Consider the following 25,140-nt stretch of genomic DNA (forward strand, 5'->3'; position numbering starts at 1 on the left):
GAGATGTGCGTGAGTAATTCTTAAAGAGGAATGTGCTTTGTAAGACATTCCTGTCAAGAGCAGATGTTATTACAATATCATCGTATCATCTTAGCATAAGAAAAATTTGCTGCGTAAGATGTAGTCATTAAGATGCGAGGTGTTTCTAATAGCCTATCACTATCATAGGATGAGAATTTGCTGTGTAAGACGTTCCAGTTAAAAGGAGAAGTGATGCTGATAGAAGGTTACGCTTTGTGCTACCATTCCCAAGAATAGAAACGACTTTACTATGTTCGCTATATTATTTCTGCTGATTATAATTGTCCAGAGTTTAGAGTTGGTTAAAATTTCGGTGAAGCCAGTTTGTTTGCTCTGTCATCCATTGCTTTAGTTCGTGAGTTTGTTTGTATTTAGTAGTGAGCATTCTAATAGTAGATCTGTGAGTTTGAGAAACTATAATTATTTATTTATTTTAATCCACTCAACAATGTAATTACAGAGTAGATAAAATGAAAATAACATTAGTAATACATATAGTAATAGTATTTAAACTTAAACAGTTACAATCCAATACTGCTTCAACAAAAGATATTAAGCAAATATTACATGTAAATCTCGGTAAACAAAAATAAAAGTATTTACAGTATGAAGAAAACTTAGATTATGTTAAAGTAATAGAGCCAATGATGAAATGCAAATAACTAGTCACAGATTAGTAACAATAATACGATAACTGGTGAGGGACTAGACCTACGTTAAGTCAGAATTAGGAGTGAGTTCGTAATGATAATCGATATTAAATAATTTAAGAAAGAAGACCAAAAATTCAATATGCAAACCAGTTAAGACCTATTTATTAGCAAAATACTTATGGAGTGTTTTGAACGCTACCGGTATTTATTTCTCTCAAGAGTGTGGTTCTATCCTGAAAGATGTCAATATTGCTCAGTTTATTATAGAAGGAACAGATTCTAAGAAGTAGAGAGTACTTGTAATAACATGTCCTAGCATAGTTTATATTAAATGTTTTACTGGTCCTACACATCTCTCTTGGTACATGTATTACTATCCTGGACAGTAGATAACTATTTACAGAACTTGTTAATAAATTATGGCGGCATTTTATATCAATATTATTTCTTCTGTGTTGCAAACTTTCAAAATTAAAGAGAGACAAAAGAGATGAGTACGAAATACTACTTTCATTATTCCAGGAGGGATAGTAACCAAATGATTTAAGAAACAAAAATCTGATCAATCTTTTTTGAACACTCTCAATTTTGTTAATATATTTAATTTGATAGGGGTTCCATACAGTACTGCAATATTCAAGTTTTGATCTAACTAGTGAAAAAAATAGAATTTTTAAACTATCTTGAGAGGAGAATTTTGTGGTATGTCTATAGATAAATCCTAGAAGTTCAAGAGACTGAGACACAAGTCAAGTTATGTAAACTGTTAGACCTCAAATATGTGAGTTTCTAATTACTGATATTTGTAGTTAGGCGTTGCATCAAATACAGTACAGTGAAACTTCCCAGTAGCGGACACTGCCGGGGAAAAATTAAATGTCCGTTATTGAGAAGTGTCCGCTATTTAGAAAATCGTTAGTATTTACTATACAGTACATTAAAACTTCTCATACATATTCGACACTATATTTTACAGTACAGTACAGTAGACAGTGAGATTGTTTACAATATTCATCCAGAGAGAAAGCCCTAATGAAGGTATCTTATTTTTTGTTCTAGCACGGCAGAACCATTCGTATATTAAATTGTCAATGGCAAGCCCCTCAGTTTTAGGAAAAGCTCTTTTTGTGTTCTCATTTGCATTCTCAGTGTATGATTTAAAAATAACATCCTTGTTTTTCAAAATTTCACTAACCTGAGTTTTTCCCACATTAAACTTTGTGGCCAGCTCACGAACACTTAATTTCTCCATCTCACTATGCTTTGCAATATCCACTTTCTCTTTTAGTGACAAATGTTTACGATTTTGTGATATTTTTAATGTGGCTGTACTTCCGAACACTCAACTTGACAAACTAAGAAAGTACGGACTGCTCATGTACAGTATCACAACTAACAACTGTGCTGCTTACCTTCAATAAAGTATAAGAACGTTCAAATGCACGATAATGATTGTTGCAAAGAATTCCGTTTAATTTACAATCGTCTTTTTCTTTTTTTTTTTTCTTTCACACTGTCCGTTATTTGGAAGTTTTAATTGTTGTTGGGAGATACAGTTCAGTGTCCGCGTCTGTTATTGAGAATGTCCGCTATTTGGAAGAATTTTATCATAAGGCCAATGTTATTTTGCAGGGGAATTTTAAAATGTCCGCTATTGGGAAGTGTCTGTTAAGGGAAGTTTCACTGTATTTGTATTTTGAATTCTTGATCAGAAAATTTCCTGTGAAATGTTCTTGTTGTCCTTAATAACTCTGTTTTAACTTCAATTTCGTACATAAATAATCACTATTGAATACCGAATGTTCTTTTGTCATGTTATCTCATTAAACAACTTGTCGGTATATGATCTTACATAAAACATTGTGAATATATACATGACTTTAGAAGACGCTTATTTTCGTAGATGTTGGTGGGTTGTTTTATTATCTGCAGTAAGATATGTCTCATGTTTCCCGTTCGTACGAGAACTGTGAATTCCTAAATGACTTTGTTTCAGGCTGTTGCAATTAGTAGCTTGGAAATTGTTCTCTCGTCTGTTTATAATATAAAGTGTGAAGAGTTGAGTGGTATCTATTGCTGATATAAGTATAGTAGTTTTTTTTTATTAATTTACAGCTGCACTGGGCAATTTTAAAAGTTCCGAGTTAACAACTGGCATACATAGTTCCATTGAAGATGCCGCTGTCACTGTTGGCTGAGTACGATGAACTCATGCGATGTTCAAAAATTTTATTGGAGAGCGGATGTGAATCAGGTAAGTGTTAAAGAATTGGATGACTTTTGCAAAGAGTAATCACTCAACTTGTAGAATTTAAAGAAGAGATTCTTCTCTGATGGTTTGATTACATGGTACTTGGATATAGCCTACTTGTTAAGTAATTTGTTTGGCTGTTTCTTAGTTCATATTTCTCCTGCCAGGGGCACAAGAGAAGTCTTTTTATTCGTCACCAGGGACGCAAGAAGTGTCCACTATAGTAGTCACATCGGGTCTATGTGACTATAGGATATTGGTAGTGTGTTTATGAGAATATATGTTGGCTAGATTGGAGAATGGGGTGATGGCATGTGGTCGACGTATGTGAGAAGGTTAGTGGGTTAGTTGAGGTGATATTGCAGTGACATGAGGTCGACGTATTGTGAGAAGGTTAGTGGGTTAGTTGAGGTGATATCTCAGTGACATGAGGTCAACGTAAGTGAGAAGGTTAGTGGGTTAGTGGAGGTGATATCTCAGTGACATGAGGTCAACGTAAGTGAGAAGGTTAGTGGGTTAGTGGAGGTGATATCTCAGTGACATGAGGTCAACGTATGTGAGAAGGTTAGTGGGTTAGTTGAGGTGATATCTCAGTGACATGAGGTCAACATATGTGAGAAGGTTAGTGGGTTAGTTGAGGTGATATCTCAGTGACATGAGGTCAACATATGTGAGAAGGTTAGTGGGTTAGTTGAGGTGATATCTCAGTGACATGAGGTCAACGTACGTGAGAAGGTTAGTGGGTTAGTGGAGGTGATATCTCAGTGACATGAGGTCAACGTATATGAGAAGGTTAGTGGGTTAGTTGAGGTGATATCTCAGTGACATGAGATCAACATATGTGAGAAGGTTAGTGGGTTAGTTGAAGTGATATCTCAGTGACATGAGGTCAACATATGTGAGAAGGTTAGTGGGTTAGTTGAGTTGATATTGCAGTGACATGAGGTCGACGTATGTGAGAAGGTTAGTGGGTTAGTTGAGGTGATATCTCAGTGACATGAGGTCAACGTATGTGAGAAGGTTAGTGTGTTAGTTGAGGTGATATCTCAGTGACATGAGGTCGACGTATGTGAGAAGGTTAGTGGATTAGTTGAGGTGATATCTCAGTGACAGGAGGTCAATGTATGTGAGAAGGTTAGTGGGTTAGTGGAGGTGATATCTCAGTGACATGAGGTCGACGTATGTAAGAAGGTTAGTGGGTTAGTGGAGGTGATATCTCAGTGAGTTTTATTTAGTCATCGTGTTGGTTTACGTCGGCCATGTTGTGATGTCAATGTTCTATCGTTTGTCAAACTTGACGAAAATTAAGTGATATCCTATAATAAAAGAATCCCCATTAAATTTTTACTGCATGTTCTATGTAGCCTACTGTGGTTAACGAAACCTAACATTTTTTTTTTTTTTGTTCAACTAAATGCTTTCGAAATTAAAGAATGAAACATATTTAGTAAACATTAAAAATTTTAATTTTGTAGTTCTACATAAATTTTTTAAATTTCTGTTCATTTATAGATGTGAATTTAAAATTCTTTATAGCCTACTTAAGTTCTTTTCTAACCATATCAGAGATGTGAAAAGAGTTGTGCATGAAACAAGAGGAAATTGGTGTGAAAGTACTGGTATGATTTTTTTTTAAAATTTGAGTAACTCGAAAACCATTCATCTGATTATAATGAAACTTACATGTACAAGAGTACTTACAGCAAGGAGATGTTCATAATTGTGGAGTAATGGCTAGCACGTCTGGCTGCGAAACCAGGTGACCCGGTTCGATTCCCAGTCAGGGCAAGTTACCTGGTTGAGGTTTTTTCTGGGGTTTTCCCTCAATCCAATATGAGCAAATGCTGGGTAACTTTCGGTGCTGGACCCTGGACTCATTTCACCAGCATTATCACCTTCATCTCATTCAGACTCTAAGTAACCTAAGGTGTTGATAAAGCGCCATAAAATAACCTTACTTACTTACTGGCTTTTAAGGACCCGAAGGTTCATTGCTGCCCTCACATAAGCCCGCCATAGGTCCCTATCCTGAGCAAGATCAATCCAGTCTCTATCATCATATCCCATCTACGTCTCGGCCTCCCCAAAGATCTTTTTCCCTCCGGCCTCCCAACTAACACTCTATATACATTTCTGGATTCGCCCATACGTGCTACATGTCCTGCCCATCTCAAACGTCTGGATTTATTGTTCCTAATTATATCAGGTGAAGAATACAATGCGTGCAGTTGTGTGTTGTGTAACTTTCTCCATTCTACTGTAACTTCATCCCGCTTAGCCCCAAATATTTTCCTAAGCACCTTATTCTCAAATACCCTTAACCTATGTTCCTCTCTCAACCATACAGAACAACCGGTAATATAACTGTTTTATAAATTCTAACTTTCAGATTTTTTGACAGCAGACTGGATGATAACAGCTTCTCAACTGAATAATAACAGGCATTTCCCATATTTATTCTGTGTTTAATTGTCTCCCGAGTATCATTTATATTTGTTACTGTTGCTACCAGATGAAATAACGTACTTAAAAAAACAGCAAGGAGATGGCATGTACAAAATATTAAGTATATATCTTAGAAATTGTATAAGATAGAAATTTCATCCATCACCTTCCTTAATTAAAATGATGACTTATTCATTTACAGAGTTTCACAGATTTGCTGTAAACCAAGAAGAATGTAGGAAGAAATGGTTCGCAGCTGTTGTGGAATGTCGGAGACTGCAAGAAGAATTGGAGAAGTCTAACCAAAATGTATCTTCATTGGAGGGGAAACTATATCATGCCCGTCGCATTATAGACAAGGAGCGAAAGAAACATCAGGAAGCAGAGACTTACGTTGCTTCTCTGGTAAGAATTAGTACATTATGCAACGAGCCTATAATGGTAGTAATTAAGACGCGGGTATGTTTATGAAACGAGCACAAGTGAGTTTAATCATTTTCATATGAGCATCTTAATTACCATTATAGTCAAGTTTCATACGACTTTTTATGCTCGACCATATTTCTAACTTGAAATTATTCATAAGCAGGGAACGGATTTATATGGACTAAAAATATATGAAATATGTAAATATATATGTAGTTATTTTTACCAAAATATGGAATTAAATATGGATTTTTACCAAAATATGGAATTAAATATGGACTTAAAATTATAAAAAAATGACTATGTACGTTAAATATTGGTACATTTTAATCAAACTAAACAAAAAATATAATGGACGTACCTTATCTTCCAATGTAGTTTCAACAAAACACAATTTTTATTGTCTGTTACCATAACAATAGGTTACAAACATTTCTTTCAAGTGCTGAAAAGTGAATCTTCTTCTATTGTCTCTGAGGATAGATTTATACTGACTAAAAGAGCGTTCGACGTCACAAGAAGTAACTGGTACATAATTCAATTTCACAATGTCTGCTGGGGATAAGTCCAAGTTAATCTTCACTGTTGATTCACCACTCATCACAGCAACAACCTTTTGTAGTTCTTCATATCCAGGGTTTTTTGAAAGTACAGTGTCCACCTTAGCTCTTACTGCATCTGCAACTTTACCTCTACCACGATTCAGTTGTTCCACAGTACTATTTATAATTTCAAAACTTTCAGATAGTGAAAGGTGCCTATTTTGGAGACTTTTGAGCGTTTTTATGATGCATGAAAATGTATGCTGAATGTGAGCTAAGTCATTCTTCACACTTATGTCACAGGTAACTGTTTTCGCAGTATCAATTGAGACTGCATCTTCAGAGTCCAATGCAAGGAGAACATTGTTAATAGAGTCTATATGTTCGGCATAATATTCAACTGCTTCTAGCCATGTACCCCATCTAGTTAAAATTGGCTTTGGTGGCAATGGAATTTCAGGGTACATTTCTTTCAACACGTTAACTCTACTGGGAGCTTTGAGAAATACTTTTTTCACTGATGAAATCAACAAATCTACTTTAGGGAAATTGTCTCTGACCACTTCTGCCACACGATGAAATGCATGCGCCACACAAGTAAAATGAGTCAATTTAGGATATACAACAGATAATGCTTGTCCAGCTTTGACCATATAAGGGGCAGCATCGCTAATAAAGAATAACACATTATCGTACATAATACCCTTTGGCCACAGGATACCCATAGCTTCGTTGAACAGTTTAACTATAGTTTTGTTATTGCACTTTTCTAGAACATCACAATGTAAAAGAATTCGTTCAGAATATTGTTCACTTAACAAACCGATAACTACATTACCAACAAGTCTACCTTCTTTGTCGGGAGTCTCATCAATGGAAACCCAAATTGAACTATCTTTAATTTCATCTCTTATCTTCTGTATTGTCTCATCGTAGATGGATGGAGCATACGTCTTCCTAAGTGTTGACTCATCCGGGATTGTATGTTGAGTATATTTTTCAAGGAATTCCCTGAAGACCTTATTCTTTAGTTTGTAGAGAGGAATATCAGCAGAGATGAGATAACGGCACAGGTCGATGTTAAACTCAGATCTTACATTCGATGTTGTTGGTTGTGTTAAAAACAATTGTCTCTGCTTGGAATTTAGTTGTTTGTTGGCCTGATGTTTACTAGTTGTAATGTGTTGTTGCACCAGGAACTTTTGTGTAGATGATACTGCACACTGACACAAATTACAAAATAATATTTTATTGTCAGTTGATAAACCATCTTCTTTAAATTCTGAAATGTAACTTGTTAGTTTTGATTTTAAATTGACTGAATGACGTACTTTTGGCATATTTACCGTCTTTATAGTATGATTTACAAAACTGAACCTATGTGTACTCTGACTGGCATTTAACTGTTGAGCTGCACAACTGAAGTCTGTTAAAAATTTTAAATTAAATTAATACAGTTTTGTAACTTACTTTCCCAGTGTTGATAGGACTGCTAATTTTCAAATAACTCTGATGTTAAAGGGATTACTGAACATGTGTTTAAATCTCTATTGTTGAAATGTATTTTTAAAAGTTAATGGAATTTTGTTTTGTTTTATTGTTAAACCTAATATAATATGGACTGTTTTATATGAAATATGGAAAATATATGGAAATTAACGAAAATATGTACTAAACTCTAAAATATGGAAAAATATGGAAAATAAAAGTAGGATTTTTCAACCCTACACATTGTGAAACATAAAGATAATGCAAAATATAAATTATATTAGCTTTATAAGTAAATATGTATTTACATATAAATCCTTTCCCTGTTCATAAGTATTCATGTTATCCTTATCTGACTGAGGAGCGGAACTGACCTTGTGCAATACCTCGTGAATTGTGAGATGTGCGCAGACGCGAAAGTATTGATTTTTTCGAGAAACAAATGTCGACATTGACCTTGATATAATATAACTTAGAGAGTAAAATAAACATTAATCTTAATATAACCTTGAAATTGAATTAGACATTGAAAAACGAGATGACAAATTAAATTTATTTGAATATTATTTACAATTAACGCTAATTATTATAGTAACAGAACTGACTTTATTTCAGATATAAGTGATTTATTGTGCAATTGGTGAAATGAATTTGCAGGAATGTGCTTTGTGAAAGGCTGGAAGATGACGGTGAATTGGTGTTAATTTGTGTGTTGTTTTTTTCGACTGAGTTTAATATTGTATTTGAGATTTCAATTTTATTTGGGATTGATTCTTCAACATAACCTTTTGCGACAGTATTGGATTTCCAGCCTCCATGGCATATCCGAGAATAATCGATACTTGCACTTTCATATTGCTACAATGGTATTTTCTGATTGGTGGAACACCTGAACTTTAATGAATAGGTGTACTTTAATGAGGTGCATTAAAGGGCTGCTACCAGGTGTATAATTACTACATTTCGGCATGGTCGAGCATAAAATTTATAATGCAATAGTTATGGCATTCACAGGAAACAGCTATGGTAATGAGTTGACGTAACTGATAACAAGACAGTGAGTTTGCCTATGGGACGCAGAAGTCTAGTTTGTAAACAAATGATACACATTATTTTCAGTGTTTATAAATATTTCAAAGGAGATGATGGTGAGTGTGACTCACCTTTAGCTCATACTGCTGCTGCAACAGGTGTTTCCAGAACTACTGTGAAAAAAATTACTCCGAAAGATTATGTCTTTGGTACAGATACCAGTTATAATAATATTTGATTGATAGTAATGGTAATGCTAGTATTCTTGAGAGGCAATAATTTCACGTCTTACCAGAATAAGTAAGAAAGTGGATCCCAGATGTTTGACAAAATGCCTTTTATTACTAGGTTAATATATACTTTATGTAGATTTAAATACGTTTCGAGGTATTTAGGAGTACTAAGGTTGGTTTTTATTTTGCCTCTTTAAGCGCTTGCTGCCTAAGAATTGAAAGTTTATTTATTTGCTATTTTTAATATATATTAAAAACTAGCCGTACCCGTGCGCTCCGCTGCACCCGTTAGAAGTAAATATATAGTAATTACATAATTAAAATAGGACATTTGATCCAGGGAACATTCGTGTTTGATAGAAGGATAAATAGTTTAATATGTTACTTAATTTAAATTGCATCCAAATAATTAAAATGCGATCATTTTGGTCCAGAGACACTCATTTGGTGCAATGACAATTCCTTTAACATGTTTCTTAATTTTTATTACATGCAACCATAGCTTAATGAAGATTGACATAATTTAGATTTAATGTGTATATTTTATTTTACTTGTTATAGGTTTCCATTGAATTAGGTAATAACTTAATCTTAACCCTTGTTTTCTACGTATTCAGTAAATGGCGCTTGGCCCACTATGGTTCTGAACCCTTCAAATAACTTTAATTATATTATATAATATTACATATATTATATTATATTATATTATAGCCTATTATATTATATTACCGGTATATTATATTATATTATATTATATTACATTATATTATATTATATTATATTATATTACATTACATTATATTATATTATATCAGAAGTTACTGTAATAACGTTATAGCATTATGTCCATCTAGAGAAACTACACTTTCCAATGGTGAAATAATAATTAATTATACAAATCGGTTAATTTAGCTTCCGATATTACTTCATACAAACACAGAAACATTCTCTGTAGGCTATCTTTCATAGCTTTCGATTGTTGCTGTCCAAGGCCCCTTATAGACGAAGTCATTTGTTTTTTAATTCATTACACGGCCTTAGATGGCAGTTATTTTAATTTTAAAGCTCATTTATCTCATTAAATATTAGTCCTATCAAAATTTTTCAAGGAATGAAACTTATCGCAAATTATTATTCAAGAAACTTTTGTTATGTAACATTGTTCACAAAAATCAATAATAAGCGAGATATTTCTATTTATTTAATTCAGGCCCCCTTATAACCCCCCTTTTAAATAATGTATTTTGAATGCCATATAGCCTAAAATCTAAGTTACAACGAACTTAATTTATATTCCAATTTTCATCGAAATCCGTTCAGCCATTATCGCTTGAAAAGGTAACAAACATACAGACAGACATACAAACAAAAATTTCAAAAAAGCGATTTTCGGTTTCAGGGTGGTTAATTATATATCTTAGGACCAATTATTTTTGGAAAATCGAAAATTACCAGAAAAATTTCGGCTACAGATTTATTATTAGTATAGATCAGCATTTTTGTGGCCTTCGATTTATCCTTTGGATGTTAAAGCTTAATATTGACTATTCCACAGTTGCAACTCTTTACCCTATACGAGTAGAACTTATTTAATTATGCAAACAGTTACCACCCAAATGATAGCATTTGTATTTTCCTTTGAGATATTACCACTTTGGTCACAAAAGCCTAGGATTGGCTAGGAATGGCTAGGAGATAATGTATACTGTTTCCTATAAATCTGCAAAATTGTATACTGTACAATTTATAAATTTTATTATCAGAAGTCTTAGTTATGGATTTGAATAAATAGGGCCACAGTAGTCAAAGAAAATACATTTTAATCGTCGTGAATATTTTTGAAAAAACATTTTTTTTTTGTATTAAAAATGTATACAGAGTTTTCTGAATCAGTGATATATAGTTTATATAATTTATGTGTGCTATTTAAATGGACATGTTCTAACACAACACAGGTCAGCTAAGACTTTTTACTTCAATTTGCATTTTCCAAAAGATGCAGTTTTTTCACACACATTATTTCATAACTTCACAACCATTAGAGATACACTGTTGAAATTTTGCGCATTGATTTTACAGCCATTTAAACAAAAAGTAGAGTACAATAATACCCATATCTTTGAAATAAAAAAAAATTAGGTCACAAAACATGATGTAAATTGTAATATATTTTATATAGAACACACACAAAATTAATTGTATTAAAATTAAGAACTACATGTCTGAAAGTAGTCTACTTTTTAGAATTAAATGTTCATTACATGCAGTAAAAAAATTGAAGATGTCAGAGAAACCCTAGCAATGTTATGGTTACCACATGATATAACTGCATACTTTTTTTTTTCATACTTTAATAAAACTGGCTTTTAAAAAATTATTATTAGTGACTTTTTCTTATACTTTTATTAAGTTCTGATAAGTAATTTTTGTCCATTTGTGAGTTCATTTTCTTGTGAAAATTTATACATTTAGAGCTTGCATTTTCTGATATTATTTGTGCTCGTTCACGTACATATTATCCTTAATATCTTTCATGGCAAGTGAAATACAAATGAGAAAATATGTGTCATATTCATGACATTAATTTTATTTTGTGTCGTACATTTATCATACTTGTAATTTTCACTTTTATCCCTGACTGGCTTATTTCAGTGGTGACATGGAAGTCAATTAAAAATACAGTATGATGGAAAATGTTTTGTGTAGTAGCTGAGTATAAATTAATCCTGCTGTTTCCACATTACGAAATATTTTTTGAGCATTAATTGTGTATTGTATTCTTTTGTTACTCATATGCTTCTGTGTTTTGCAGGAAAAGAAGTTAAATCTCGTCAGAGAACTAGTGTTTGTCGAGGGTGGCGGAAAAATAAATGATGAAACAAAGGAGAAGTTAGGATTTTTGAATACTACTGGTAACAGTTTTGCAGCACATGATGATGCACGGGGTAACGATAGGGGATCAAGACTTAATACAATCAGTGAGGCGTTAGATTCAACAGGTATGCTAGTAATTTTTTTTCTTCCCCAAAATTGCTGAATTTTTAGATGAGATTATTATTATTATTATTATTATTATTATTATTATTATTATTAATAATAATCTGTGGTGTGACACCTGTGCATGGCCAAGGTTGGCTGATGTCTGCATACCTCAGCAGAGGTGAACGATCATTGAACCAAAATGGGGATATCATGTGGTGAACATAATATCTCCAGCTGTTACAGCTGGTTTTCAAAACCGGATTTTACCACGTATCATACCTCCCCAAATTCATCACAATGCTGGGTGGGCACCAGTCCTATGCACTGGTCAAAATTTGATAGGAAAATTTCTACCCCCTGAGGACTCGAACCAGCACTCATTCTGTAATTCATCATCGCTAAATAAGAGAAGAGAATGGATTTAGGAAGAAAAGATCCTGCTGTGATGGTTATTCCACATTGGACATTTTGTTAGTAAAGTATCTAGAATTGAATGTAGGAACTCACATTGTATTTATGGATTTTAAGAAAGCTTTTGATCGAGTAAATTGCAGTAAATTCTTGCATATATGTGTAAGTGATCAGTGATCATACAGTAAAACCTCGATAAGACGCGCCCGCTTATTATGCTATCCCGTGTAACATGCTTTTTTGTCCGGTCCCTGCACATTTCATATTAACGCCTTTATAAAATACCCCATTTGTTGCGCTCAAGTCCTGCGTAATACGCTGTTTTTGTGGAATATTTTCGATGTAATTTTCAGCAATGTACTGTAACAGTAATGAAACATTTTGGTCACTGAACTCACTGGTGCCATTAACCTGAAAAGTATTGGTATTCGACCCTTTACCTGCACATTTAAACCTTCATACTTCATACCTTAGTATACCCCACCCTCTTGTTACGCTCTCTTATTTGACTCTTTACCTCCCCGCTTAAAGCCTATATACAGTTGCAATACCTCACCCTCTTGCTAACCCTCTCTCTCAAACAGCATTCCTCACTCGGCCGTAATAAAATTCTGGAAATTTTTGCTAGGCAGTTTGTTGTCCTTTAGTGTATTGAAGTGTCAATGAATGTCATTACAATGAGTGTTAAACAATAGGCCCTTTCTGTGTCTGAAAAATTGGAAATCTTACGAAAGTACGATGAGAACAGTACTCTTACTCAGAAACAATCTCTGATTCATTAGGAATCCCATCATCGATATTAAGAATGATAATAAAAAATCGCGATTCAATCACTACAGTTGCGACGTCGTCGGGAGGATGTAATCGCAGGAAACTGAAGTGTGGTAAACATGAGGACTTGGAGAACACGCACATGGCAAACAACTATAAATGACTTTTTTTTTTTCCGAAAGAATTAAGTACAGTAGATATTGTAAATGTCTTTGACGTACAGTACAGTAATTACATAATGGAGTAATAGTATATTACCTTTCATGGATCATGTATTTCAATAAAGAAAAATGCTAATAGATACTGTATATAAGTCAAAATTAGTATACCCATCTAATACGCGGTTTACACCCGGTCCCTTGAACAGAGTCTTATCGGGGTTTTATTGTATATCATAACAAATTACCCAAAATGGTTATAACTTTTACAGTTAAAACTAATGCTAAACTTAAACTTCGATTAAAATTGATTCGAAGTTACCAATCTGGAAAGGGTTCTTCACTGGTGTCAGGCAATCATGTGCATTTTTTTACCCTTTCTGTTCGGAATACTTACAAACCCACAAACAAAATTTGGCCTACCTGAATTTTCCAAGTTCCAGTTACAACATACTGCGCATGCTCAGTACTAACAGTATGTTATAACAGGAACTTGGAAAATCTAGGTGGCCTAATTTTTGTTTTTGAGTCTCTATGAATGCAATTGGATACTTTAAAGTAGAAAGGTGCAAAGTGCCAAAATCATAGAAAACTAAGTTATTATGCAGAAAAGTGCAATGTGCCTAGGAGGATGATGTGGCTACATCCACTTGTGTTTCTTAAGCGAGATATTTAGATGTTACGTTGCCAGCACCATGCAGTTTCAGACAGTAAGCGCCCTCTTGAGCTGTATCATAGAATGCAATGGATCTTCAACAGGTCATGTTTGTGCCCAAACTTACACACAGCGAAATGTTTTACAGATATCAGCTTTCACGTTATAACTTTGGAGTTCGTGTATGTGATACAATGCAGTCTTCATTCCTATTGACCTGCTTAAATCGTACAAGACTCTAAAGTTGTAAAACCATTTCAAACCGTTTCAATGCTAGAGTCATATTTCCTTAATATGCAAGATGTTGCTGATCAACTAATTTCCATCAAGAACTTGAATATTTCTAAGGCATGTTGCATTCAGTATGATGTTAGTAAAGCAGATGGTGTTTCTGTGAAATAGTCCCATGATAATGAAGCAGTGCATACCATTAAAGTGCTTAAAAAGGGGGGGGGGGAACATGAAAGATGTGCAGTCAGCATTGTTTCAAGTTAAAGCATAAAATAGGGAAATTACTGAAGAAAAGAAGGGGGATCTACTAGCAATGACTCCCTATCTTCCAAATGAGGAGCATAGGCAGTTCTACAGGCAGATCTGTGAGTAACAATTGCTCCAGAATAGGAAAAAAACAGGTATTGGACTTTGCACCATTCTACTGCAACTGTACCCATTACTTAACCCTTTTCACAATCTGTGTCACATAATTAAATATGGAGAAATAATGTCTTTACATACCACTTTTATTAATGAGTAAACACTGTACTATTGCTGTTTTCTATCATTAAAAAAAACATGACACAAATATGTGTACAATTATTCTTATAGCTATATTTTTTTTATCTTCTCTCCAATGTTTCATTTTGGCACTTTGCACCCTTCTGCTTTAAAGTATCCATTTATCAGAAAATTGAGGCATACAATAATTTCTTTCGTTCTTCAGGATATGGCCAGGAACTTCGTTTTTGTGGAGTCGCGCATATTGTGAATCATGCTTGTCCAATACTGATCTTTTGCTGAACAGCACGTGAGCCAGAGAGCATAACTGTGATACTCTCTGACATGAACATGGATATCGTTCCCAGATTAGGATTGAAGGGAGGCACCAGCTGTTTGTAATATTTCGAGTGTTGGTTTTTAAATTAACAATGATTGTAAGCTGGAAAATTCATTATGCAATGTTACACTCTTACAGCAGAATGGGTTGCCCTCAACATATAAACCTAACTGCATTTTTTTTTTTTTTTTTTTTTTTTAGTTTCATAGTTTTTGTTCGTTTTTGTCTTTCATGGCAACATAATTAAGACTATAATTATTTAAATGAACATTTTAACATTGATCAGGTTTATTCATTATCATTTATGTATCATATTTCAGTTTCATTTACCCCTTTCAGATAGGTTACATAAATTAGCAAAAGAGAATTTAGCTGTTGGATACAGGGGGGAGAGCCATTAATCCTTCCCATTGGAGGCCTTAAGGAACCAACCTGGACAAATACCTAATGTCCCATCCCTACCTTCCCGTGGTGCAGCTGTTTTTTTTTTTTTTATTATTATTTTAGTAGGTTATTTTACGACGCTTTATCAACAGCTTAGGTTATTTAGCGTCTGAATGAGATGGTGATAATGCCGGTGATATGAGTCCGGGGTCCAGCACCGAAAGTTACCCAGCATTTGCTCATATTGGGTTGAGGGAAAACCCCGGAAAAAACCTCAACCAGGTAACTTGCCCCGACCGGGAATCGAACCCGGGCCACCTGGTTTCGCGGCTAGACGCGCTAACCGTTACTCCACAGGCGTGGACGGTGCAGCTGTTAGTAAGCATAATTTTACGAGCTGAACTAAAGGGAGGGCTACTCATCAATTAGCACTAGTCAGCTTGATGTGTTAATGACTGAATTTGGTATAATTTTCCTCTATTCAATACCTAATTCCCTCTTTACCCTTTCCTATCCAGTCCTCTGACTGAACTCTTACTTTCTTCGACCCCGACGGCTTTAGAGCATTCGAGGCCTAGGGGTTCATTTCACTTTCCTTCCTCCTCTTTCTACTTTTCTGTTCCTAGTGCTGACCTGCTATGGCACTAAAATCGTCCTCCAGTGGCTTAAGGAGGGAAAGCTGGTGATCAACAAGATCTCCCAGCTAGGTCCAATGGACCCGTCGACCAACAGCAGGTGTGGTCCTCCAGACATTCTGGGGGTTGTGTGTGAATGAAGTAGCCACCAAAATGTTAAAATATGGTGTTCACTTAAACCCGCTACAACTTGCCATTTTCAAATATTGGAGTGCAAGAGGTCAAATGACTTTATTGTCAAATGCCTGGCATTAGAAAACAACAACTTTTACTACGTCACACTACTTTTGATCAATATAATGATACGAAAGGACGTCTTTCAACCAATCATGGCTGCTTGTCGCACAATTTTATCGCGTCCCTAACATTTGTTTATTTTTATCACTACCCTAGCATTTGTTCCTTTGTTTGCCAACATTTCAAACTGCACTGGTCTGGATGTCAAAAAAACAGAAAATTACAAACCACTCCAGTCGATGCACAGCACTTTCAAATATGACTCGCATTGGCATTCAAGAACAAGAATTAATAAAGATCACTGGTCATAGCTATGCATCTTCCCTGAAACCCTATTTACAAATAAATGAAGAGCACCATTTGGAAATCCTGAATAAGTTGAGGGATACATCATTTACATCAACGAGTTCACTTCTTTTACGCACACGTCCAATATAACATCAACTGAACCACCAACCACTAAAACATTCAAATTTGAAAATTGTACTTTCAATAATTGTTTCTTTTAAAATTATTCATGTTTATTTTTTTATTTCATCATCATTAATTAAAATGTTTCTTGTTTATTTCATCATCCCTAATTAAAACTTTTCTAACATTCGTTTATATTATTTAGGTTATGTTATAGCTTCTGCTATATAATTATATGGATAGTCACGTATCAGAGATTGTTTAATACTAAGATTTATTGAAAATCATCTGTCAAGTGACGTTGATTACTGGGATCGGGATAATTGAAGTTGAATGCAACTGTTTTAATAAAAATGAAACTGAATCAACAAAGCCTTCTTGACCAGTAACCGTCCACAGAGTTCAATGAAGATTCCATAGTTGGCACAACTGATAAGAAATCAGCTATTCATAACACACTACTGCCATCTACTAGCGTAATATTTATAATGTTGAGATGGTACAAATTTGAAGACAGTTTTGAATTTTCGCAAATCAATTAATATTTTATTGTATTGGAGTAGAATAACTCTTCTCGGGTTCTCAGCCAGGTGAGTTGGAGATTAGCTTCCAAGCTTTCGACGGCTAGCTCTGCCATCTTCTTCAGGGAGATGAAGATGGCAGAGCTAGCCGTCGAAAGCTTGGAAGCTAATCTCCAACTCACCTGGCTGAGAACCCGAGAAGAGTTATTCTACATCAAACGCCGGGAAAGCCTCAAGTCATACATTGTATTGGAGTACTTCGTTACTTCTAATCTTTATATACTTTCTTTTAATCTTGTAATAGTCAATTAAATCCCACTCGAGTTTTGATTTTCTCTAGATAAATCAAAACCTCTAGTGAGATTACTGTTGATAAACACAATTTTATCAAGTTAATAATGCTACTAGATATTATTTTTCAAAAGATATTTGCTATAAATGCAAAAAACAATGCTATAGTTTCGATGAATAATGAGCCTATGATGATATTTGGCTAATGAAATTGGCAGGATCGCAGCTGAACTTGCTAGACTCAACCTACAGCCCTTGCATCCAACCCTGTGTAATCTTGGTGATGGCTGCTTTGGTATGTCTTCACTGTAAGGCCGCAGGGACAGTAAAACCGACATTAAGCACAAACTTGAACAGTAATCATGTGGAGATTATAATTGATTTATTGGAGACTTGAGTCGGGACATTTCAGTTTCTTTGGATCCGGCTGTAGGAGCAGGTTTCAGCTCTCCTGTTGAATATGATTATTCTTTAGTAATCTGATGGCTCGTTATTACTTAAAGTAATGAGATTTCGTTTGAGTTTACTGTGACCATCTTCATCTGTGCTTGACTGGTTTTCAGGCTCCCTGCTAACAGACTTAAGCTACTCGCGATCTGAGGATGATTTGGATTCCACTCTGACACGATCTGGAAAACGCTGGAGAAAACACAGGCCCTCTCTACCTCCAAATGATGAACAGTCCTCTGCAAAGAAGCGACGGTCAGGTGTGGAAAAGGCAATACAGGTAATTCATTATTGTGAAGAAGTGTAAATGTTGGCTTTTAATAATTAATGGTTTTGGGCAGTTTGGTTTAATTTATATTGGGAAGTTTGACTGATTATTGATATTTGAAAGTTTGAGTGATTGCTATAGTCCCGTCGCTCTAATTTCCGGCAGCCAATCACATTGCAGGTCGGCTACATTTAAACGTGTGCATCTTGTGATTCGCTGATGAAGACGTTATTCATTTCTTAAGGCTCGATAAATACTTAATATAATTGCCCGCCATTTTGGCTCTTTCGTTGGCGTTTGCAGAAAGCACACGAAGACGTTATTTGCTGCTGAATTACAGTGAGTTTGATTTATCATAGGAGCTACGACATGATAATGTTTAACGGTGTGGCAAATAGATTCCTCGTATGGTAGCTTGGCAACGAAAGAACAAAAATGGCGAACGATACTATCTACCTAGACTTTATAGAGCCTTCACTTCCTAAGACGTAAGCAAAGGGAAGGAGTCATGCCAGGAATAACAGCATTGCGACTATAGTGATGAAAGTTTTACCAGTTAGTAATATTGTGTAGTTTAACTGGCTACTGATATTCCTGTACTTAAAAGAGATTCAGTAGAGGTAAAATTATTATTATTTTTTTACCACTGCCACCAGGTTGTCTTTTCGACATTTCTGGTCTTCTCTCCTGACATTGGCTTAGTTGTAACCCACTTCTGAGGTGGGGGCACCTGGAAAGCGGAGTTACATTACCCTGATGATATAGGATGATTATGATTATGTGGTACCAGGAAAGGTCTTAAATCTAAACTTAACCTAAATTCCATACCATGGACGAACACAGGAATAATCTCCTTTAAGGAAAAATTCCTGTGTTCTAACCAGAAATCGAACTCAGGATCTCATGAACTATAGCCAGAAGCTCTGACCATGAGACTGGTTAGAAGTAAAATTAAATTATTAAAAAATAAGATTTACATAATACAATACATGTATGACTTTATAATGAACACTATTTGTTCGTGCTTTCAGGAATGTGATAAGTCATCAAATTCTTTGTTATATTTCATACTCCAATCCAGAAAATTTTACAAAATTGACTTAACCTTGTTCTTTCTTCCCTTGCGGGCTTGCGGGCTTTTTATAACATGTGATTATTTTACAAAATAAAGTTGTGTGGAAAACAAATAAATAAATTAATGTGGAAAATGTAGGAATTTTGCTGGGGCCTCAGGAAAAAACTAAGAAGTGAGGGAAAATACATAAGTGCAAAATTTGCAAAAGAAGTTTTACTTTATACTACTCAATTCAAAAAGTTTCCGGAATATATATATATATATATATATTTTTTGGTCAGAATGAATGTTACGTGGTATATTTCTGTTTCTGGTGTTGATATCATTCATGATGTCACTTCCGTAGAAGTTTCACGATCAAAGTCATTATTGTATGGCAACCGGCTGTTGTTTGTGTGATATTTGTTTGCCACATTATCAAAGAATACTAACACTCTGGTCGATCTTCAGAAAAACGTAAATACCAACCATAGACCTGCTGTTTTTTCATTGCTGCTTCATCATAAGCTTCTTCAAGGATTCTTAATGTATCTAAAGGAGATTTGTGCAAAAAAACGCAAAATTTGATATTTGCTCTTTGCTCTGTATTCAACATTCAGAAATGCGATGAACAAATTTCAAACAACAACAGGCAGTTATCACACAACAACTATGACTATGATCATGAAACTTCTACGAAAGTGACGTCATGAATGATGCCAACAAAAGAAACAGAAATATACCACATAACAAATTCGTTTTGGTGAAAAAAATGTATTCCGGAAACTTTTTGAATAGAGTACATATGTACTATTTGGCAATGTAGAAGAGTGGTAAATATTTTTCAGAATGAAAATTTCTCGCATTGCACTGACAATGATAGTTGTTTACTGTTCAAGGTTAAATGAACGCTGAGGTAGTTCCCTTCTCACATCACTTCCACACATTCAGCTGTCTCCTTTGTAATACAAACATAACTTTGGTAACATTACGAAAGTTTTACGCTAGTGTACACTCAGGCTATGTCTTGCATATAAGACAGGTTAGGTTAGGTCAGTTTAGGTTTTTATTATGCCTTGCATATAGTGAAACCTCTATTTATGGACACCCCCAAGATACAGCCACTCCTCAGACAGACAGATTTTTATGTCCCAACTGAAATAATATAGAAATAATGATAAATTTAACTCTCGTTTACGGACACTCTGAAACACGGACACAGCTGTTTCACAGTCCTAAAGCTTGCTTTACCTCTTGACTGCGGGCAGAAGTTGGATTTCAATATCTAATGTGTTACAAAAAGAGAAAATTTAGTTTTGAGAACTGTACAAAAATTCTTTAACATGAAAAAAGGCAATAATGGTCTCATAGTCTACCACTATCCCGGCCGGCTACCCCTTGTCGCTTGAAGCGGGTGGATAAACATGATCATAAAATTTAACCTGTCTGATGGGTCCAAGGTTTCTGCGATCGTGAAATTGTATTCGACACATGATAGGGTTAGTAGTGTTATTCTCTTTACTTCAATCAGTTGTTCTCTTTCGAGAGAAATGGCACCTGAACATAAAGGTTAATTTGAAAACTGTAAATTACAGTACTGCATAACTGTTGACCTAGAATAAAATTTCATGGCACAGTAATGTATTTTCCTTTTTCGGTCTCTATGTATCCGGTGTGGCTTAGTGGATAAAGCATCAGCACGTAGAGCTGAAAACCCGGGTTCAAATCCCGGCGCCGGAGAGAATTTTTCTCCGTTCCATTACTCTTTCATCGTATGATGACGCAGAATATCTGCATGGAAATATCATATGTACTTCGGTACTTTAAAATAATATATATGATATGCGTAAATCACTTCGTGATTTAAGACGGCGCTTATTCCGTCGGATCCCGGCCAACTAGTGACTCATAACGAGTGCACCTCAGCACATGTGTGGATTTCAGTCCTATGTTCATAGACATCTATGACGTAGTGCAGAGGGCGGCCACTAGAGGGAACCCAAGAGTTGGAGCTTAATCTGAGACGATTCTATCCGATGCCGGGGTTGTATCCGGTGTGGCTTAGTGGATAAAGCATCAGCACGTAGAGCTGAAAACCCGGGTTCAAATCCCGGCGCCGGAGAGAATTTTTCTCCGTTCCATTACTCTTTCATCATCTACTGTAGATCAAAGTTGCAAAGAATTTACTATAGCATACTGTGTTTAGAATTAAACTACAGTAATACAGTTCATTCAAACCGTGAAGGGATACATAATGCATATTATAAATTTACTGTTAGATTGGGGAGCCTCCTTCCCAATAAAGGACACCTCCTAGATGCGGACAGATTGTTACGTCCCTTTGATGTCTGTAAATGAAAGGTTTCACTGTACGAATCTCTGCAGGATTTCAAAGCCCGGTGATTTTTGTTTAGTAATGTTGTCAGTGTAATGGCCAACGTGGAAACAAAGTTACATTATAGGAATTTTGTGTCTGTTTCATTATTATTTGTTGTTTCACTGTATTCCAGTGGTTATTGAATTAATACAAGTTTTACATCCTTCACATTGCATCGTATCTTGTCCCTACATTCCTTTCCTTCACTAGAAATCACAACATTTGCACTTCCATTACCACACACCTCTTATTTCACACGTAATTTACTACATTTCTGAACAATTTCCTTTACTTGAAATATTTCCCTATAAAATACTTAACTTTTGAAATCCATCTCTGCAAGAAATCTCTTACAAATTCGACCATTTTCGCTTCAAAATCACCGAAACTTCCTCAGTGCTCGTTTTTCTCCATTCAATATGACAGTGCCTTGTAGTCAGAGAACCCTCATGCTCTCTGTCTGCAGAGCAGATGGTACGTGAGTGAAGTCTGTCATTTATTGATAGAACGAAAATTGACACAAGTACCACATGTTATGAGTATTTAAGAAAATGTAAATTTCTCACACCACACTGGAGGAAACCATTTCTCTTCATCCCTAGTGTGGTAATTCCTTTCGGCCAGAGACCTCTCACGATTCACTCTCCTGTTTATGTATAGAAAATTGCGTAATTTGTAATTACACTTTCTTTTCTGGCTGTAGTTGGATGGCGGAGATTCGAATGCACAGACAGTTGTTGCCACCACAACTCTGACTGTAGGAAAGGAAGGTGTGCCCATTAAGGCCTCAGCCAAACTGGAGGCAATCCCTAATGACAACCTTCATCACAACGGTGGTGTTCCCTATACACCTTTACGTCCAACTGCTCCAGTAGGTAAGGAGTCTGGTATTTGTTACTGACATAGAACTTTTAATTCCTTACATTAATTCCAGTAGCAAAAGTGCATCAGTCTATTTTATATATACAGTATAAAGTTTATTACAAAAACAAATTCATGAATTTACTTCTAAATACCTTCTAATCATTTGTGAATCATTGCATGATCAATGTTAGTTTGTGTGAAATATATCCAGCAATCCAGATATAAGAAGAAGTAGTTTGTGTTCCTGTGACGAACATTGAAGTCTCGGGGTCGATTTCTAAAACATGGAAGAAATCGTGGTTCCAAACCTCGGCTTTTAAACTGCGATCGAGGTCTGAATGCTTGTGCGATTTGTAAAACGAAGTCAAGACGCGGCTTGAGAAGAAACCGAGGTTCGTGAATTTTATATATGGCAACGCAGCTTAGAATCGATTTTTATTGTTTTAAACAGTCGATAAGCTTCAGGGCTTCTACCGTGTTGTCTTGGTGTTATTGGCTGACGTTTCGACCTCTGTGTTGTGGCCATCTTCAGAGCAGTTGTTGGATAAGGAAATAGTCTGCCAGCTCTTTCGGACCTTATGAGGGCCAGTATTTAATATGAATACTCCCTTTCATACAGACCTCAACCGGATTGGACAACGTAGGACCAATCAGATGCCAGAAGGAGAACCTACGACCTATCACAGCAAGTACTCCCCCCATCGAGACTACTATATATATAAGAGCTCACAGACTATTTCCTTATCCAACAACTGCTCTGAAGATGGCCACAACACAGCGGTCGAAATGTCAGCCAATAACACCAAGACAACGTGGTAGAAGCCCTGAAGCTTATCCACACACCATCAGGATTAATAATTTTATTGAATTGCAGTAAGTCACATTCTTTTGTTCTCAGGTAAGGTATTGTTATATTTACTAATTTACAGAATATATGTGCGTTTAAAATACTAGCATTACTTAGTATTTAGTAGGGAATGGATTTTTAGGTACCAGAATGATGTTGCCCAAATAATTAGCACAAATAGAGTGTTCATGTTGTAGTTTATCATTTGTTCATAACTACTTCCAACATTAACTACCTGAAAACCCGATTCTAAGGAATTAATAACCTAAATATTAACTGGATTAAGATTTCAATTGAAACGAAAATGTAGTGTAGTTCTACATATTTTCACATATACTAGACTTACTACGTGAAAAGCCTCAGTAGCATAAAACTTAAAATAAGAAGACAAAAGCACGTTTGCTTCATATTCTTATAGGCTCACATCAGTTTCGAGTATTAAATAAAATGTCCAAAACCACTGTAAAGACTAAGAATTAAGTTAGATCATCTTATAGGCATAAATGTATAATTAATATAAAATATTATATCTTACTTCCCTCAAAGCAACAAGAAGGTGTAAAAAAATTGTCAACTCGCTGCCTCTTGAATTTCGTTGCAGCATCCTTACTAAATTTTGCGTTGATTCCTTCGAAAATCAAAATACTCGCCTGAAATTATCGTCGTTATATAGTTAAAAAGGATTATTTCTGTCTCTCATCACTCTAATCCGAGATTTAATACTCGTGGAGACAAATTTTCATTTGATAAACATCTAGCTGATCTACTATCTCCATCTTGCATACATGAAGCCGTGGTTTTAACATACCCCAGCCGCGGTCTCTGCTTCAGACCACGGTTTCGAGCCATGGCTCAGAAAAATAAAAAGACCTCGTTTTATAAATCCAAACGCGGTTTAAAGCTATGGCCGTGGTCTAGACCTTGTTTTAGAAATCGACTCTCGATGTTTCATATAATAAAAATTGTATTATTATTTAATTATTAGTGCCATTATATTCTTCTGTTAAGCTGCTATTGGCAATTTGCTGTTGGTTAGCACCTTAATAATAGATTTTTTTTTTTTCTTTTACAGAATCGACAGAATCAGAAGATTCTGTTTGGGGCCCAAGCAAAATGAATGTTCGTACTCCTCGTAATACACAGCGTACAGAAATAAGTCCTAATGTTGGTGTTTTCTCTCTTGGAATGAATAACAAAATTAATAGCCGTATTCATGCTTTCTTCAACAAGACTGTTATATATCCCGAGAATTGCGGCCCTTGTGGCAAGAGGTAAGTAGTTAATCTTTATTATGTGTGTATGATTTGAGGCTTTCTCGGCGTTGGTTCGCTAATATGTTTTCGCGGGATATCAGCCGAGTTAAGATTTTGGAATGCTCCAAGCTTTCGACTGCTATCTCTGCAGCCATCTTCAGGGAAGTGATGTCCGAACAGAAAGTCGAAAGGTTATATAGATGTGGCTGTCTCAGGTGAAACGGGATTGGTTGGCGGATCGGCCAATCCGGGGCCGGGAATTGTCATCGCTCGTAAGCTCCGCCCCTCCCGGGATTACTGCGTGAAGTTTGGCGGGCGGCGAGCCCTGTTCCGCCGGTTGGAATCGGTTGCCGTCCTCGGTCCGTGATCTTCATGACCTTGATTGTAAGAGGGCCTGAGTTGGTCTAAGGCCGGTGTCCATGCCTGACT

At 35.5% G+C, this 25,140-nt stretch overlaps 1 protein-coding gene and 1 non-coding gene across 3 annotated transcripts in view; both read left to right on the forward strand.

The window, feature by feature from the left end:
• Nucleotides 1-25,140, forward strand: part of tum (Rac GTPase activating protein tumbleweed) — a 42,582-nt gene that overhangs the window by 2,642 nt on the left and 14,800 nt on the right. For both annotated transcript variants that reach the window (XM_069827790.1, XM_069827789.1), the window contains exons 2-7: nucleotides 2,790-2,928; nucleotides 5,573-5,775; nucleotides 11,904-12,090; nucleotides 18,165-18,328; nucleotides 22,451-22,622; nucleotides 24,531-24,729. In XM_069827790.1, the coding sequence (XP_069683891.1) occupies nucleotides 2,850-2,928; nucleotides 5,573-5,775; nucleotides 11,904-12,090; nucleotides 18,165-18,328; nucleotides 22,451-22,622; nucleotides 24,531-24,729 (1,004 nt within the window). In that variant the 5' untranslated portion in view covers nucleotides 2,790-2,849. The remainder of the gene's footprint in view (nucleotides 1-2,789; nucleotides 2,929-5,572; nucleotides 5,776-11,903; nucleotides 12,091-18,164; nucleotides 18,329-22,450; nucleotides 22,623-24,530; nucleotides 24,730-25,140) is intronic.
• Nucleotides 17,786-18,089, forward strand: LOC138702336 (small nucleolar RNA U85). Its single transcript, XR_011332844.1, has one exon. It is a non-coding gene; the product is annotated as a small nucleolar RNA U85 (small nucleolar RNA).

This window comes from Periplaneta americana, chromosome 6 (assembly GCF_040183065.1).
Source record: "Periplaneta americana isolate PAMFEO1 chromosome 6, P.americana_PAMFEO1_priV1, whole genome shotgun sequence".
Taxonomy (NCBI): Eukaryota; Metazoa; Arthropoda; class Insecta; order Blattodea; family Blattidae; genus Periplaneta; species Periplaneta americana.